Here is a 13,065-nt window from a genome sequence, read left to right on the forward strand (position 1 = left end):
TACCTTTTAATTGTATCATTCAAGAAGCGTCTCCTGGTAGTATGAAAGAGAAAGATAAGCGCTCAGGTAATTAAGGTTCCTTCCTCCCATGGAGTGCGAACTCAAGGTCCTGAATTCGAAGCCGCCCAAATCCAGTACAAAACAGCCCGAGCCTGCTCACCGTGAGGCCTCCACCACCGACGACCGTCCTCGTCTCGATTCCCACGCTAATGTCTCCTCTGACAGTCTCCAAGAGCTTGAGAACAAATTCGCTCCCTACGTCAGACGCGATGTTTACGGAGCCATGGGACGTGGACCCTTGCCGATGAAGGAGAAGCTCCTGCTAGCTCTGGCATTGCTCACATTAGCACCTATTAGGGTGGTCCTGATCATCGCCATCTTGATCTTGTATAACTTCATTTGTAGGATCTGTACACTATTCTCCGTCCCTTATCGGGTGGATGGAGAGGAAGATTACGCCCACTTGCGCGGATGGAGAAAGTCTGTGATTATTTGGTTTGGCAAAGCTCTCCCCAGGCTCATCCTTTTTGTTCTCGGGTTTTACTGGATCCATGAGACCTATCGGACTCCGCATACTGATGAAAAGCCCACCACTGAGGTACTTCCTTCAAATTTGTTTATCTTTACGAAACGTTTTTAGCTGGCCTTTATGGCTATGTGCTTGACTTCAAATCTGTTTGAGAGGACCGATGTGATTGAGAGAGTTGGACTCCTTACTAAGTTCTATGGACGCAGCTGTTTGTTTCTAAATGCATCATCTCACCCTCTACTTGTTCTTAAGGTGGGAGGTGTGGCCCACGAGACCTGCTTAGTGCTTATACTGCGCTAAACTGGACTTCCTGAAGCTCTTCCTGCTTCTGAATAACCCGTACAGATTACTGAAAGCCACCCCCGAATTTGATTATGAATTTAAGCTGCATGAACCCTACTGTTGAGTTATCTCGATTTTTTGTGGAACTATGTTTGCTACGTCGTCCTATGAAGTCTGAGGTTTGAAAACTTGCTTTGAAATGGTTTATTTCTTACTTACCATTGAGAAGTGCATAGCGTTCTTTTCAAGACAGCAGTTCTTCGAAACTTCAAAAAATCTATTTTCCCGTGAAATATTTGGATAAATAACAATCCAATAGAAATCTTTTGATTAAAAGACATGTTGAATTGACCAAGTTTTTAACTGGGAATTTTAAAATTATAATTCAAATCATAAAAATGGAAGATGAAAAGATAAAAAATAAAAGAAAAAATAAAAATGATGGAATAGAAAGCGATAAGGAGCCAGCGTAAACCATACTGTTCATGTGGCTTGTAGATACTAAATAGTATATTCTAAAAAAGAAGCTAAATTGTTCATCGGTTATGAAAAGTGTGGCTTGTATGAGAATTTATATTTATGTATAAATCAAAATTGAATATAATGCTCAACCAGGTATTATGTACCTCAATAAATAATTAAGGTTGTAGGGTTAATTCATATATGCCTATACTCTAATATTCTATCTCATTTGATTTGACAATAACGAAAATATGTATTTTTCATTGAAATTTGGTGACTCCCTGGATTTTATGATATACTTTGGGCTGCTGATGTACCTACCTAGAATTAGCACCTTCCTTTTCTTCCTCCCTTCTTCAGGGGAAAGTAGAACGTGATTGTGCAGCTACAATTATTATAGTTAAGCTCCAGTTTTCTTATCTCTATATTTTGTTTTTGGTATTTGTCTAAAGTTCTACTAATTTTCTCTTTTGATGTAAGAAGAAAGGAAAGAACCAATCTGCAGAGATGGGAAGACCTGGAGTAATAATATCTAATCACGTGTCATACCTGGATATTTTGTATCACATGTCTTCCTCATTCCCAAGTTTTGTTGCAAAGGTTTGTCATGTTGTCCCATGTTTTTTATTGAATATATATTGCCCATTTTGAGGCGATGACCTCAAATTTGTTACTGACACATGCTTCAAACTCTATGTGCTAATCTCGGATTTTGTTGCTGAAGGCATCAGTGGCTAAACTTCCCTTAGTTGGTCTCATCAGGTTTGTTAGCTTCCCACTGAATGCATTATCTATTTTTCCTGCGTTTCTTGCTGTTTAGGTATTTCTGTGTATGGCTCTTTTTTCTTCTCATAATGCAAAATAAGACTCTCTTGAGTTTAATGATCGTTTAAATTATGGAATAAACATGCTGTATCTTATCCTTGCGTTAGTGCATACTCTTTTATCTTCACCTGTGAAACAATTTAAAACCTTGGGCTCAAACAGTATTGCATGTTTTGTGACAGTAAGTGCCTCGGCTGTGTCTATGTTCACCGGGAATCAAAGTCATCAGACTCCACGGGTGTTTCAGGTGCTTATTGTTGCACGCGCATTGTAATACTCTTGATAATATGCAAAGTCTTGAACCCCCCTCTTCAGGGGGCCTCTCTTCCTACCCTCTGTTCTGCATGGTTCTTTTGTTCACATTGTAATGCCATACTAATTTCCTGGGATCTTTTGCATGCTGAGTTGATAAATAAACTGTTAAAGAATGCAATGGTTATAAGATATTACAGTGTTTTAAGGGGAAAAAACGAAAGAATTATCTGTGCTCTTTTTCAAATTCAAATGCAGTTAAAACTGTTTGTTCTGCTGTATTAGTGATATCTCTAGATTGGTATATTGTACAAATTGATTTATTTAGTTTCTATATTGCGTTAAGAGACGCATTCCCTTTTAACTCTTGGGGTATAGACTTGCTATTTGTCATGTGTCACGTCTAAAGCTGCCCCAGCCATTCTTGTTATGGATAACAACTTATGTTAGTAAAAGTATTTGTCTTGAAGATTCTTAATGTTCTAGGGTGACCTTGAACTCAGGCTTTATTCCCCCCCCCCCCCCCCTTTTTAGGAAAGTTAGGTCCATAAATTATCAGGTATACCTAAACTGCAGACGTTTCCTCCTGCAGGTGTTGTCACTGAAAGGATTCAAGAAGCTCATCAGAATAAGGTTTCCCCAATGTTGCTATTTCCAGGTTATTATCCTTCTGATTATTTCATGTTATCTATGTTTCTTTAGCTACCCTTGTTGTACAGTTGTAAATCAACAATTGATGTGTGTCCTACTGAAAAAATGTATTGTATAAAATGTATGAACTATTGTTCTGGCTTGAGAATTTTCAGAATGGGAAGTATTTTCACAACTGTCACGTTATAATCAAATATGTCTCTCTTTGAGTCTTATCATTTTATATTTTCTTTCATCTATCAAAGGTGGCATATGTCAGTACATCAAGGATGATTTAGAGCATCTGTTTGTTATCATTCTTATTGTACAGTTTATTAATTGTTTTAATTTAACGATACTGAGTATTCTGCAGAAGGTACAACCACAAATGGCGACTTTCTTCTTCCATTTAAGACTGGTGGTTTTTTGGCAAATGCGCCTGTGCTTCCTGTAATTCTAAAATACCGTTACCAGAGATTTAGCCCTGCCTGGGATTCTATATCTGGGGTGAGTGGTTATAAAGTTTTAGTTTTATTGTACTTTCTGAATTTCCCCCTTGAGAACTAATATATCAAGTATCAACTAGTGTCTATACTGTTATGTTTTGCTAGGTGGGTCATACTTTCTGAATTTTCTTTTTTATTTAGTTCAAATTTACCGCATATTTGCAGGTGCGCCACATAGTTCTCCTCCTCTGTCAGTTTGTAAACTATATGGAGGTGATCTGGTTACCTGTCTACTATCCCTCCCAGTTAGAGAAGGACGATCCCAAACTTTATGCTAATAATGTTAGAAGTTTGATGGCTGCTGAGGTATGAAATTCCATGAATACGTGATATAAAAGGTTCAGAAAGCCGTTCGTATCAGATGTTACACTTTATCAGCATGTGTTTATTCTGGTTTTTTATTGTGAATCGGTCCTTTATGCTTATTTTAATACCTTCGGATTTGAAAGTATTTTGGCAGGATATGGGTACTTGCCCTATTCTGTAGCTTTCAGAATAGTATGCTCGCATGTGTGGACTATTTTTTACTTGCAATTCTATTTTCTGCGTCACTGATTACATACTAGGATTTCCTGACGCCAATTCTAGAATGAGTTGGTTGTTGTGGATATATGTACGTTAGATTTTCTTAAATATCCTAATGCATGCCCCCGTTGTGGAAGTTAAATATTTGAATAAGAGGGAGAATACCATTTCTGTCCTGTCATTCGCATTTAGCAGATACTTCACTTAATGGGAGTGAAATTGTTAGACTGTGAATAAATACTTGATTTGATCCTTTTGGCATTTCCTGCAGTTTCACTTTAAACTGTATGTAATTGGTCAAATTGTAACGATTTATACTTCGTTGTGTTCCTTTCTCTTTCACTTCCATTCAGCAAGCAAGAGTGCTTCAATATCTTTTTCTGAATTATAAAGCTTCAGGCGGAGAATACCAAACTCTTGATTTCTTGTCCTTGTTATTCTTGCCAGCATTTGCATTCTGTTTTCCCCCTCTGCCCCAAGAAGCATAGCCTGATAGCGAATCCTTAGATTATTAAAGAGAGCAACATTTATCGATCTTAAAGTTTTTGGGTGCACGGGAGATCTTATTTTAATTGTTTTGTTGATACTAGCTTGATATTGTTTATTATGCTTTGCTTTCAGGGTAATTTGATTCTTTCAGATATTGGGCTGGCTGAAAAGCGGATATATCTTGCTTCTCTCAATGGTAATAATAGCCCACGTAGCGTTATGCATCAGAAAGACGAATGATAATTTCATGGCGTACCTCTCAAATGATATGTTGATACCTTCGAGTTCCATAGTTTCGAACTTGGCATTTGCACTTGAATTGACAACTTATGCGAGGGTGCTTACAACCCATACTTGCTCAAATATCCCAATGGTATTTGTGTATTTTTGTTGTAAGTAACATGGCCAATTAAGTGTTCTTAATTGCTGGTGAACTCTTGTGAACTTGAAGCATCCATTTCAAGAGTCACGCTGGTTGTTGTAGAAATGTTCAATGTGATGAATGACCTGAGCTCTTCCGGAAGCACCACGTGGTCTTAAATCTGAATCTTCTATTTCGTGTTTCGGCAAGTATTTTTGTGTTGTTGATAATTCGGAATCCTGGTCTGTCATTCATTGTGTCGTTCTGTTGGTAAAGAAAATGAAATTAAGACAACGTTGGGGGGGAAAAAAAGGACCTGCTGGAACTAATACTCACAAGTGGATGTGTATCTGATTCTTGATCTGCCGCTGGAGCTTTGCGACTTTCAAACCAGTCTCCGTTTCTAATATCATTTCGTAAATTTGTAGGGGGCGAGTAGGATCCTCTCCAATGTGGGGTGGTTTTAAAACGGTATTGTTGATTCTGACCATTTGATGCATTGCCTGTGAATAACTAGTTTAGGTTGTAAATTTACAATGTAGTGATAAATTTTATGCAGATAAGACACTAGATTCTTGTAAGGTACGAAGTTTATATATACATTTGAATGTCCTGCAGACCAATGCCCCGTTCTTCTATGACGATAAGCATTTGAAGTTCCTGGACGTCTAGATGTAAGAATCAACTCTAACCATGATATAATAAAGGAATATGGTTGAAAATTTCTGGACTAAAGAACTTACAGATTAACGTAAATTATAGGGATTAATAGCATATTACTGTTAATGAGTCTTTTTTAACATTAGGTTTGAGCGTTCAGAAGAATTTTCTTCATCAACGACAATAAAAAGTTCAAGTACAAAGAAGCAGCAGCAACAGAAATGAGACACGCTGCCGCGAAGGCTTCTGACGAAAAAGAAGGATGAAGAAACAACGAGGGGCTTGTACTGGAAGACCACCTCAGAAAACATCCCATAATAGGAGCCCGATAATTTTAACATGCAATGCGTACAGTGTTTTATCTGCTACAAATACATACGAAAATTTCTGCACTGGGACAAAAGAGAGCTCTCGGGTGTATTTTAGCCAGATTTGGATTACTTGCAGTACCTATTTTTGAGCTGTGCTCAAATGTAGTGTATTGGAATGAAAAAAAATGTCATAAATAAAATTAAAAAATTTTAATAAAAAATGTGTTGCATGCATAATTGCAATTGAGCAATTGCACGAAATAGGCTCTCCAAGGGATCCAAATCCATGCCAGCATTGAAAATTGTACATTTGTGGAGTCAATCATTTACACTCTACCTCAAGAGATAGCTGCAGCTCCGTGACCAAGTAATCACATGAAGTTGCTATAGGGATCAATCTCATCGTTGACAGACAGCAAATTCTCATCAGGGTTTCTTTGCCCCTCTGTATTGGTAATGACAGAGGTTAGACAGCACCAAGCATGTTGAAATGAGTCCATGCCTCCTGCATATCAAATACAAGCAAAATGATTCAAGTTTCAAAAGAGGCTAAAAGCATGTTGGAAGAACCAATAATGATAGGTGTATTCCTCATTTCCTACACCCTATGGTTGCCAGGGATTTAACTAAACCCAAGCCATGATTTCATGGAAGTATTGGCACTAGATCTTTGCTAAACATCCTCAGTCATTCCACAGCACACGGGTATGAATAAGTAAACGTCAAGACATTAAGGGAATATTCGGAACGTGGAAAACATTTTCTCATTTCCTTTTCAGAAAACACGTTTCAGTATGCCAAATATTGCCTAATATGTATGACCAATTCCAAATAAGATAATACCTTGAAAGACAACTAATGATACTTTAGGGGAAATAGGTTGCCAAATATGTTACCTGCAGAATATCAAAAACTTTTTCTGCAATGTATTTTTGATGAGAAGCAGCACCCTTCTGCTGCAGCTTGTCCGGGTGTAGACATAGTAACGCTCTTTGATATGCTCTTTTGACTGCATTTCCTTCGATTATATCAACAAGAGGCACAGGCCTCCAGCCGCTGTCAGGCCAAAGCACCTATATTGATGATGATTGCCAATTTTAATACGTACGTCACATGAACTTCAAGAACTAGCCTCGAAATATCATTTTAAGGCATATCAAGATGCATTATCTTTGTCGACAAACAAGAAAAACAATTGGAAATTTTATATATATAATTGAATTTGAACTCAGGTTTGATCATTTGATGTTGCTCACATATTGTAATGTTGATAGCAGGGACCGTATATTTCCTTGCTTCCCGTTAGACCATTGTCGTATCTTATCATCAATGACCTACATTACAACATAATTAGAGTTCTGCTCTCAAGTATAACCCAGAAACAAACAGCATGGGTAGTGACACAATACTTTGATTTCTTCATTATCCTGGGTTTGCAATACTTCATTCTCATCTTGCGCTAGCTCCTTTACCTGTTGTGAAGAAACCGGTCAAGGAGCTCATCAGCATTTAGCACATAAAAGCTCTCTCTTCTCTGATCCTTCTTTTGTTTCGCAATAGAAGGCAATAATTCAATTTGCACTTAAAGATGTCAATTTACAGTGAGAGAGATTAAGCATGATAACCTACCAGAAAATTCCCATGGAAAAGCCCGTCTTCAACTGTAACTGTACTATCAGGAATTGCTGCAAATGACAGAAGCACCCCCATCAAGTGATATCAAATATATGGTCAAAATCATATTTGCACACAGCGTTTGGACCACATGGTACTACTTATATTGGCAGGAAAGGTTTACCAGAGTTAAGAGGAACACATTATGGGGAAAAATGCAGGGCCATGAGAGCATTTTAATATCAAATTTGATGCTCAATGCTTATCCTGTGTGTGTGTGTGTTGTGTGAGGGAGAGATTTTTTTTTTTCTTTGGTTTTTGTTTGGGGGGGGGGTTCATATTCATAACTTAATTTCACCAGTTGTTCCTCGGACTGAGAGCATTAGTACAAGACAAATTCATTGATATTTGAAGAACTAATAATTTCACCAGTTGCTCCTCCGAATGTGAAACTTAGTACAAGTCAAATTCATTGATATTTGGGGAACTAACCGTTATCTGTTGCTGAGATATCATCCTGCCGAGACAAATCATTACCAAAAATGTTGGTAGTCTCTGTGGCAGAGTCCTCTTTCTTCGACAGTTGAGGACTATCTTCCGCCTGGGAAATTTGAACGAAATCTCAAATTCAACAGTTATGAAACTAAAATATTTGGTTTCAAGATTTCAGAACTTGATAGACAACAACTTTCCGCGAAGGTGTTCCAGGTTATTTAGTATTGACATCCGTTTTCAAGTTGAATTTTCCATTCGTGTTTTTTCAGTTGTGTCAAACACTTACTTCTTCTGTTCTTCGTAAAACACTTCTCAGCTTGTATTCATACGATTTGGTGCCAACTCTCGGCTTCGTAAAAGCTTCTTGGTTGAATATTCGAACAAATTCTTTGACTTTCCCTTTCACCTTGACATTCTCCATATTCTCATCCAATCTTAACGAACTTTGCAACGCAGCTTTAGCTGCTTCTACATCCTTCAAGTCGACTGTCTTTTTTACCTGTTTCTTCCAATTAGTACTAATGTCGCAAAGAGCAGATGGCTTCATAGTTTTGCTTTCTTTTCCCTTCTCCATTTTAATCTTCTCAAGATAATCTGACAAAAAAATTCAGGGGGTTTCAGGAATGGGAGACTGGTAATATCCACATATAGTGAGAGGTGTAATTGGATTTTACCTTGCGTGCCATCACTCTTGCTGAATAGAGAATGTGACGATTTTGACTCAGCCTTGTGAGTTTTAATTGTCTGAACTAACTCCTCTTTCATTTTTCCAGAAACTTCTTTCTCACTTACAGAGTTGATACTTGATTCTGCTTTAGCGTCAGATGATAAAGAACTACCGGAAACATCTTTTGTAACATTTTGAAGTGTGCTTAAGGATGTCAAATTAGGTTTCGCAGAACCTCTTTCGTCTAGCGAATCTGTCACATTTTGAGAGGTTACGAAAGTAGCTGAACAATGTTGTCTGCTTTTCAACGAAGAGGAGCTGGTATTTGCTAAAGAACCATCACTCTGTGAGGTACTTTCTCTTGCTATCCAATCCTTAGCGCTTGTGCATCTCTCAAGTTTAACATTTTCTTTTGTTCTTGAGTTTCTTTCTGTCCTGAGAGGCATCAATAGTGGCACCGCCCCTTTACTTGCCCATTTATATATTGAGAAATGAAACTGACCTGCACTATCGCCTCCTTTGTCTGCTTTGTCAGATACGCTCAAGTCTGAAATCTCGTGTGATGAGCGACTTGGCCGTAGGGTTCCCGAACCGTTGTTTAACTCCTCCTTACCTTGAGTAGCGTGGCTTGAAAATCTTGATAGATGAGTGGCTGGAGAATCTGAAGAGCTCAAGCCATTTAAAGCGGCACTCGTGCGTAGGCTTCTAGTAGGGGAACCAAACGTCGGAAGGTCCGTCCCTTTTGTCAATTTGGCGGGAAGGCTGAGGAAGTTGAAGAATGAACGTGTTGTTAGTGCAGTGAGACGTAACAAATCAGAACGACAAAAAACTTGAAGGGCCACAGGGAACATTAGCCATAGATGCGGAATTTTGGTCTTCGACGTTATTCTTGGGCGGGAATGGAAGACCTCCGGTGGGCCGCTCTTCTGCGGGCTATAAACTAAGTGAGACTGGTCCATAAACTAAGTGGGCCTTGATGTCCAGTAGGCAGCTTTATTTCCTTTTTCCCAAAGATTAATAAGTAACAACCGGAAAAACTTTTTCTCTTATTTAATATTTTTTCAATTCTAGACGTAACATCTATTTTATAATATGATAATAAATTGTATTATAAATAGATTTTATATTTAAAACTAAAGAAATAGTTTTATTATAATGAACACTACATAAATAAATTTTATTTCAATTATTATCATTTAATCTTGTAAAAACAAAAAATAAGATGAAATAATTAAAAAAATTATCTTCCATTTATGTCCATTAGTAAAATATTTCATTGAAACCCTTATCTCTAATATTAAAATTTATTGATATTTCTAACAATTGCAACCGAAAGATAAATGATCATGACAATGCTCAGAATTTTTTTTCATAGTGTGAGAAGATGGAGTTGGGAAGAGAAAAGTTTCATGGTATTTAGTTTGCAGTACAAAATATATGAATTTGACTGATGCTAACGGAAATTGCAATTTTTAAGAAAGAAGGGAATAAGATTAAGAAATGGTGAGCAGAGGGAAAACCTCAATGTTGGAGGGAGAGGAGGAGGAGCAGGTGAAGCAGGTGCGGGAGGTAGAGGAGGGGCAGGGCTCAAAATTCTGGAAGCTGGCGTCGAAGAGAAAGGGTGTCGTTCATGCTTCACAGGAGTGCGACACGGAGACTCATCTCCTCCAAATATATCGTCGTAGAAGTTATCGTTTGTGTGCCGCCTTCTATTCAAATTATCTTCCCCAAACACAGGTTTCTCGCCAACACAAGGCCAGGCGCAACAAACACCATCCTCCTCCATTCGCGATGCGCTGAAATCCGGCGATTCGCCGATACCGTAAGGCATCTCCTGAATTGACGACCGCCTCGGCGGGCCCCCGAACACATCGTGGAAATCAACGTCCGAGTTTCGGAGCGGCGTGCTCGGATTCGTGGACGGCCTTTGATGATTGTAGCCCAAGAGGATGCTCTCGCTTTGAGAAAATCTCTCCATCTTTCCACCAGCAAACGGCAGTTCCCAGTAGAACAAGTGGTTGACGAATCCTCGCGGAGCTATTTGAAGTTGGCAGGGAATGTAGGAATTGGGATCAGCAAGTTTCGAAGCGGAAGGTCAGACAAGGAAGGCAGCGAAGCGGGCAGAAAAGGGTGGGGGCGAACTTAAGTGGGGGGAAGAGATTTCGAATTGTGAAGCCACAAAATCTGGCAGACTCCGGATAAGATGACGAGGAAAATTCCAATTCATGCTAGTGACTCTGATGCGCGCCTTGCCAGTACTAAATGGTGTTCATTTGCTCATTAACTGTCACGCCAAATACTTGTGATGCTAATTGAATGCCCTGTCTCGGTCCTGAACAAAGGAATAATATTAAATAAATTGGATATCTTCATTTAAGCACCCACAAAAATACTCAAGAGTTTTGTCGTGATTTTAAATATAAGAAAAATGGAGACTCTATTGAAATTATTAATCCCAAATCAAATTTGACTCCAACGCTATAATAAATTTTGATAGCACTGAACTTACAAATAACAAGATATTTTTATAGGAATTTATTATTTGAGATTTAGTAATTTTATTTTATTTTGGGATTCTCCCATATAAAAATCAATTTTATGCTTTGTTATATTAACCGTTTCTTTATAACATTTTATATTTGTGTACAATAAATCCAAATTAGCGAATGACGATAAATTTTCTACATCAGAATTATAAATGATTAACTGGCATACTTTGTCGAATCATATAAATAAATTAAAATAACCTTGGGCAATTTGACACGCATCGTTTTTCAAATGTTTTGAATTTTATTTACTATGGTTTCATACACAAGTTAACACATTTTTCAGCACAACCCTAAAATATACATTATGATATGAAATCAATTTGCTCTATACATCCTTTTTATAAGAATTTTCGTTCATAACTTCATGGTTCATAATTTATTCACAGCTCACGGAATCACTTCTCTGGCACCACAACGGATAGCACTGTTATGGAAGAAAATTGCAAGGCGGGGAGGGAGCAAGATGGCTTCGGACAAGGAGGGGGCCTCAGCCGCATGGTCGTGGCGATGATGGGCGGACGTGGTCTTGGCGGCTATGGATTAAATAGCTTAGAGCACAAATGATTTTCGCATATTCTAACATTTGTGTCTTTTGAATTTAATCTTGTGTTCTTCTCTCTGTAAACATGAAGCCACTTACCATTTCATCTTTTTTTTTCCATTTTTTTTTAAATTTTATCTTAATATAAAGGTACAAGAATGAAGCCACTCATCACGTCAATCAACCGCTAGTGGGTTAGATATTAATCTCTCCGTCCCTTTTTTATAAGAGTCTTGAATTCTATTATGTAGATCAAAAAATTAGTTAAAAACAAGAAATAAGTAGAATTTTAAATCTCTTCTCCAAAATATTTTTATTTATGAAAGAACAAGTATAGGAAAGAGAGTAAGAAAATGTTTATAAAAAAAAAGAGAGTAAGAAAATTATTAAAGAGAATTATGACTGAGAGTGAATGTAAATGGAGAGAGATAATAATTTAAAAAATGAGATAATAAATATACTAGGCATTAAAATAGTAATTAATGGGGGCAAATAAGAAATTTGTTATAAAAATTTAAAAAAACTTACACATATTACTTATATTTAGAAACAACAAGTAGAAATAGTTGTTGTTTATTAAAAAAAAAAACGACAGCAGAAGTAGCATTTATCTAAGGAATGATAGACTTCCGCTCGATTTAACTCCCGCGGGTTAAGAGCTGTAGCTTTGTTGACCAAAAAATACCGCAATGTCTTTTTTCCTGAGACTGCCTCCTACGATTTATTGGGTCCAGCTTCTTGCAGCCCAATTCAGGCCTCCCCATTCGGCATTGTGGACCCGATCCAAGACTTTTATTATTATCGCAGTTTGTTTGTGTTTTAGTTTTGATTTATTTTGTCAATCAAAGCCCAAAGAGCACACAAGCGTTTGATTTATCAGCCGCATGTGGAAATTTTGACCCTCGGTATGGAGACCGTCGAGCAAAGCTTACAATAGCAATATCAATCAGGCAGTGAAAACAATGAGAGAGGCGTACCTGCCCCCTCATTAATTACATTAAATTTACGTGTTTGGTGGTCTGATCTAACGGATGCAAGCTGGACCCACATAACAAGGTCACTCCAAAATACTACGACTTCTGCACATTTGACTACCGTCAACAAGGACCATCTTCCTATTCTTGTACCCTTCGTCTCATTCAATGCACCGACAGGGAATGCAATTCCACGCTTGTCATTTATTTCGATCTATGTAGTATTGGAGATGTTTGAATATATACCATACTTATTGTATAAGTTACCTTGTAAATTATTTTCATATAAAAAACATATTAAATTGATAAAAAAAATTTTGATATTTTTTCTTACCGAAACTTTTCCTTCTATCTCTATGGGTCCGTTTGGATCAGCGATTGAAAAAGTAGCTT

General features: G+C 37.6%; 2 protein-coding genes across 4 annotated transcripts; one reads left to right on the plus strand and one right to left on the minus strand.

The window, feature by feature from the left end:
• On the plus strand, nt 1–5,070 carry LOC114758177 (lysophospholipid acyltransferase LPEAT1). 2 transcript variants are annotated; one of them, XM_028947200.1, is made up of 8 exons: nt 1–598; nt 1,754–1,873; nt 1,998–2,035; nt 2,281–2,345; nt 2,943–3,008; nt 3,354–3,487; nt 3,652–3,792; nt 4,633–5,070. In XM_028947200.1, exons 1-8 carry the CDS (start codon nt 89–91, stop codon nt 4,738–4,740), a joined length of 1,182 nt encoding a protein of 393 aa, XP_028803033.1. In that variant the 5' UTR covers nt 1–88; the 3' UTR covers nt 4,741–5,070. The 2 variants fall into 2 exon arrangements, with proteins under 2 accessions (XP_028803033.1, XP_028803035.1); XM_028947202.1 differs by having other exon boundaries at nt 1,757–1,873.
• Nucleotides 5,071–5,668: 598 nt separating this feature from the next.
• On the minus strand, nt 5,669–10,836 carry LOC114758131 (J domain-containing protein required for chloroplast accumulation response 1). 2 transcript variants are annotated; one of them, XM_028947144.1, is made up of 9 exons: nt 10,129–10,836; nt 8,616–9,370; nt 8,228–8,535; nt 7,944–8,047; nt 7,462–7,516; nt 7,242–7,304; nt 7,089–7,166; nt 6,729–6,905; nt 5,669–6,337 (listed from the first exon to the last, which is right to left on the minus strand). In XM_028947144.1, the coding sequence occupies exons 1-9, from the start codon at nt 10,584–10,586 to the stop codon at nt 6,299–6,301; spliced, it is 2,037 nt and encodes a 678-aa protein (XP_028802977.1). In that variant the 5' UTR covers nt 10,587–10,836; the 3' UTR covers nt 5,669–6,298. The 2 variants fall into 2 exon arrangements, with proteins under 2 accessions (XP_028802977.1, XP_028802976.1); XM_028947143.1 differs by having other exon boundaries at nt 7,462–7,517; nt 7,939–8,047.
• Nucleotides 10,837–13,065: the final 2,229 nt, after the last annotated feature.

The sequence above is a fragment of the Neltuma alba genome, unplaced genomic scaffold (genome assembly GCF_004799145.2).
Source record: "Neltuma alba isolate B1F8T4 unplaced genomic scaffold, ASM479914v2 tig00010672_pilon, whole genome shotgun sequence".
NCBI lineage: Eukaryota > Viridiplantae > Streptophyta > Magnoliopsida > Fabales > Fabaceae > Neltuma > Neltuma alba.

What these genes read in the sequence shown, in the direction of transcription:
- LOC114758177 (XM_028947200.1), top strand. Translation starts at nt 89, where the DNA reads ATGGAGTGCGAACTCAAGGTCCTGAATTCGAAGCCGCCCAAATCCAGT. An exon ending in TCCCAAGTTTTGTTGCAAAG is followed by an intron (nt 1,874 to 1,997) that starts GTTTGTCATGTT and finishes TTGTTGCTGAAG; the next exon opens with GCATCAGTGGCTAAACTTCC. An exon ending in AGACTCCACGGGTGTTTCAG is followed by an intron (nt 2,346 to 2,942) that starts GTGCTTATTGTT and finishes TTCCTCCTGCAG; the next exon opens with GTGTTGTCACTGAAAGGATT.
- LOC114758131 (XM_028947143.1), bottom strand. Translation starts at nt 10,586, where the DNA reads ATGGAGAGATTTTCTCAAAGCGAGAGCATCCTCTTGGGCTACAATCAT. An exon ending in CCTCTCCCTCCAACATTGAG is followed by an intron (nt 9,371 to 10,128) that starts GTTTTCCCTCTG and finishes CAACTTCCTCAG; the next exon opens with CCTTCCCGCCAAATTGACAA. An exon ending in CAAGAGTGATGGCACGCAAG is followed by an intron (nt 8,536 to 8,615) that starts GTAAAATCCAAT and finishes TTTTTTTGTCAG; the next exon opens with ATTATCTTGAGAAGATTAAA.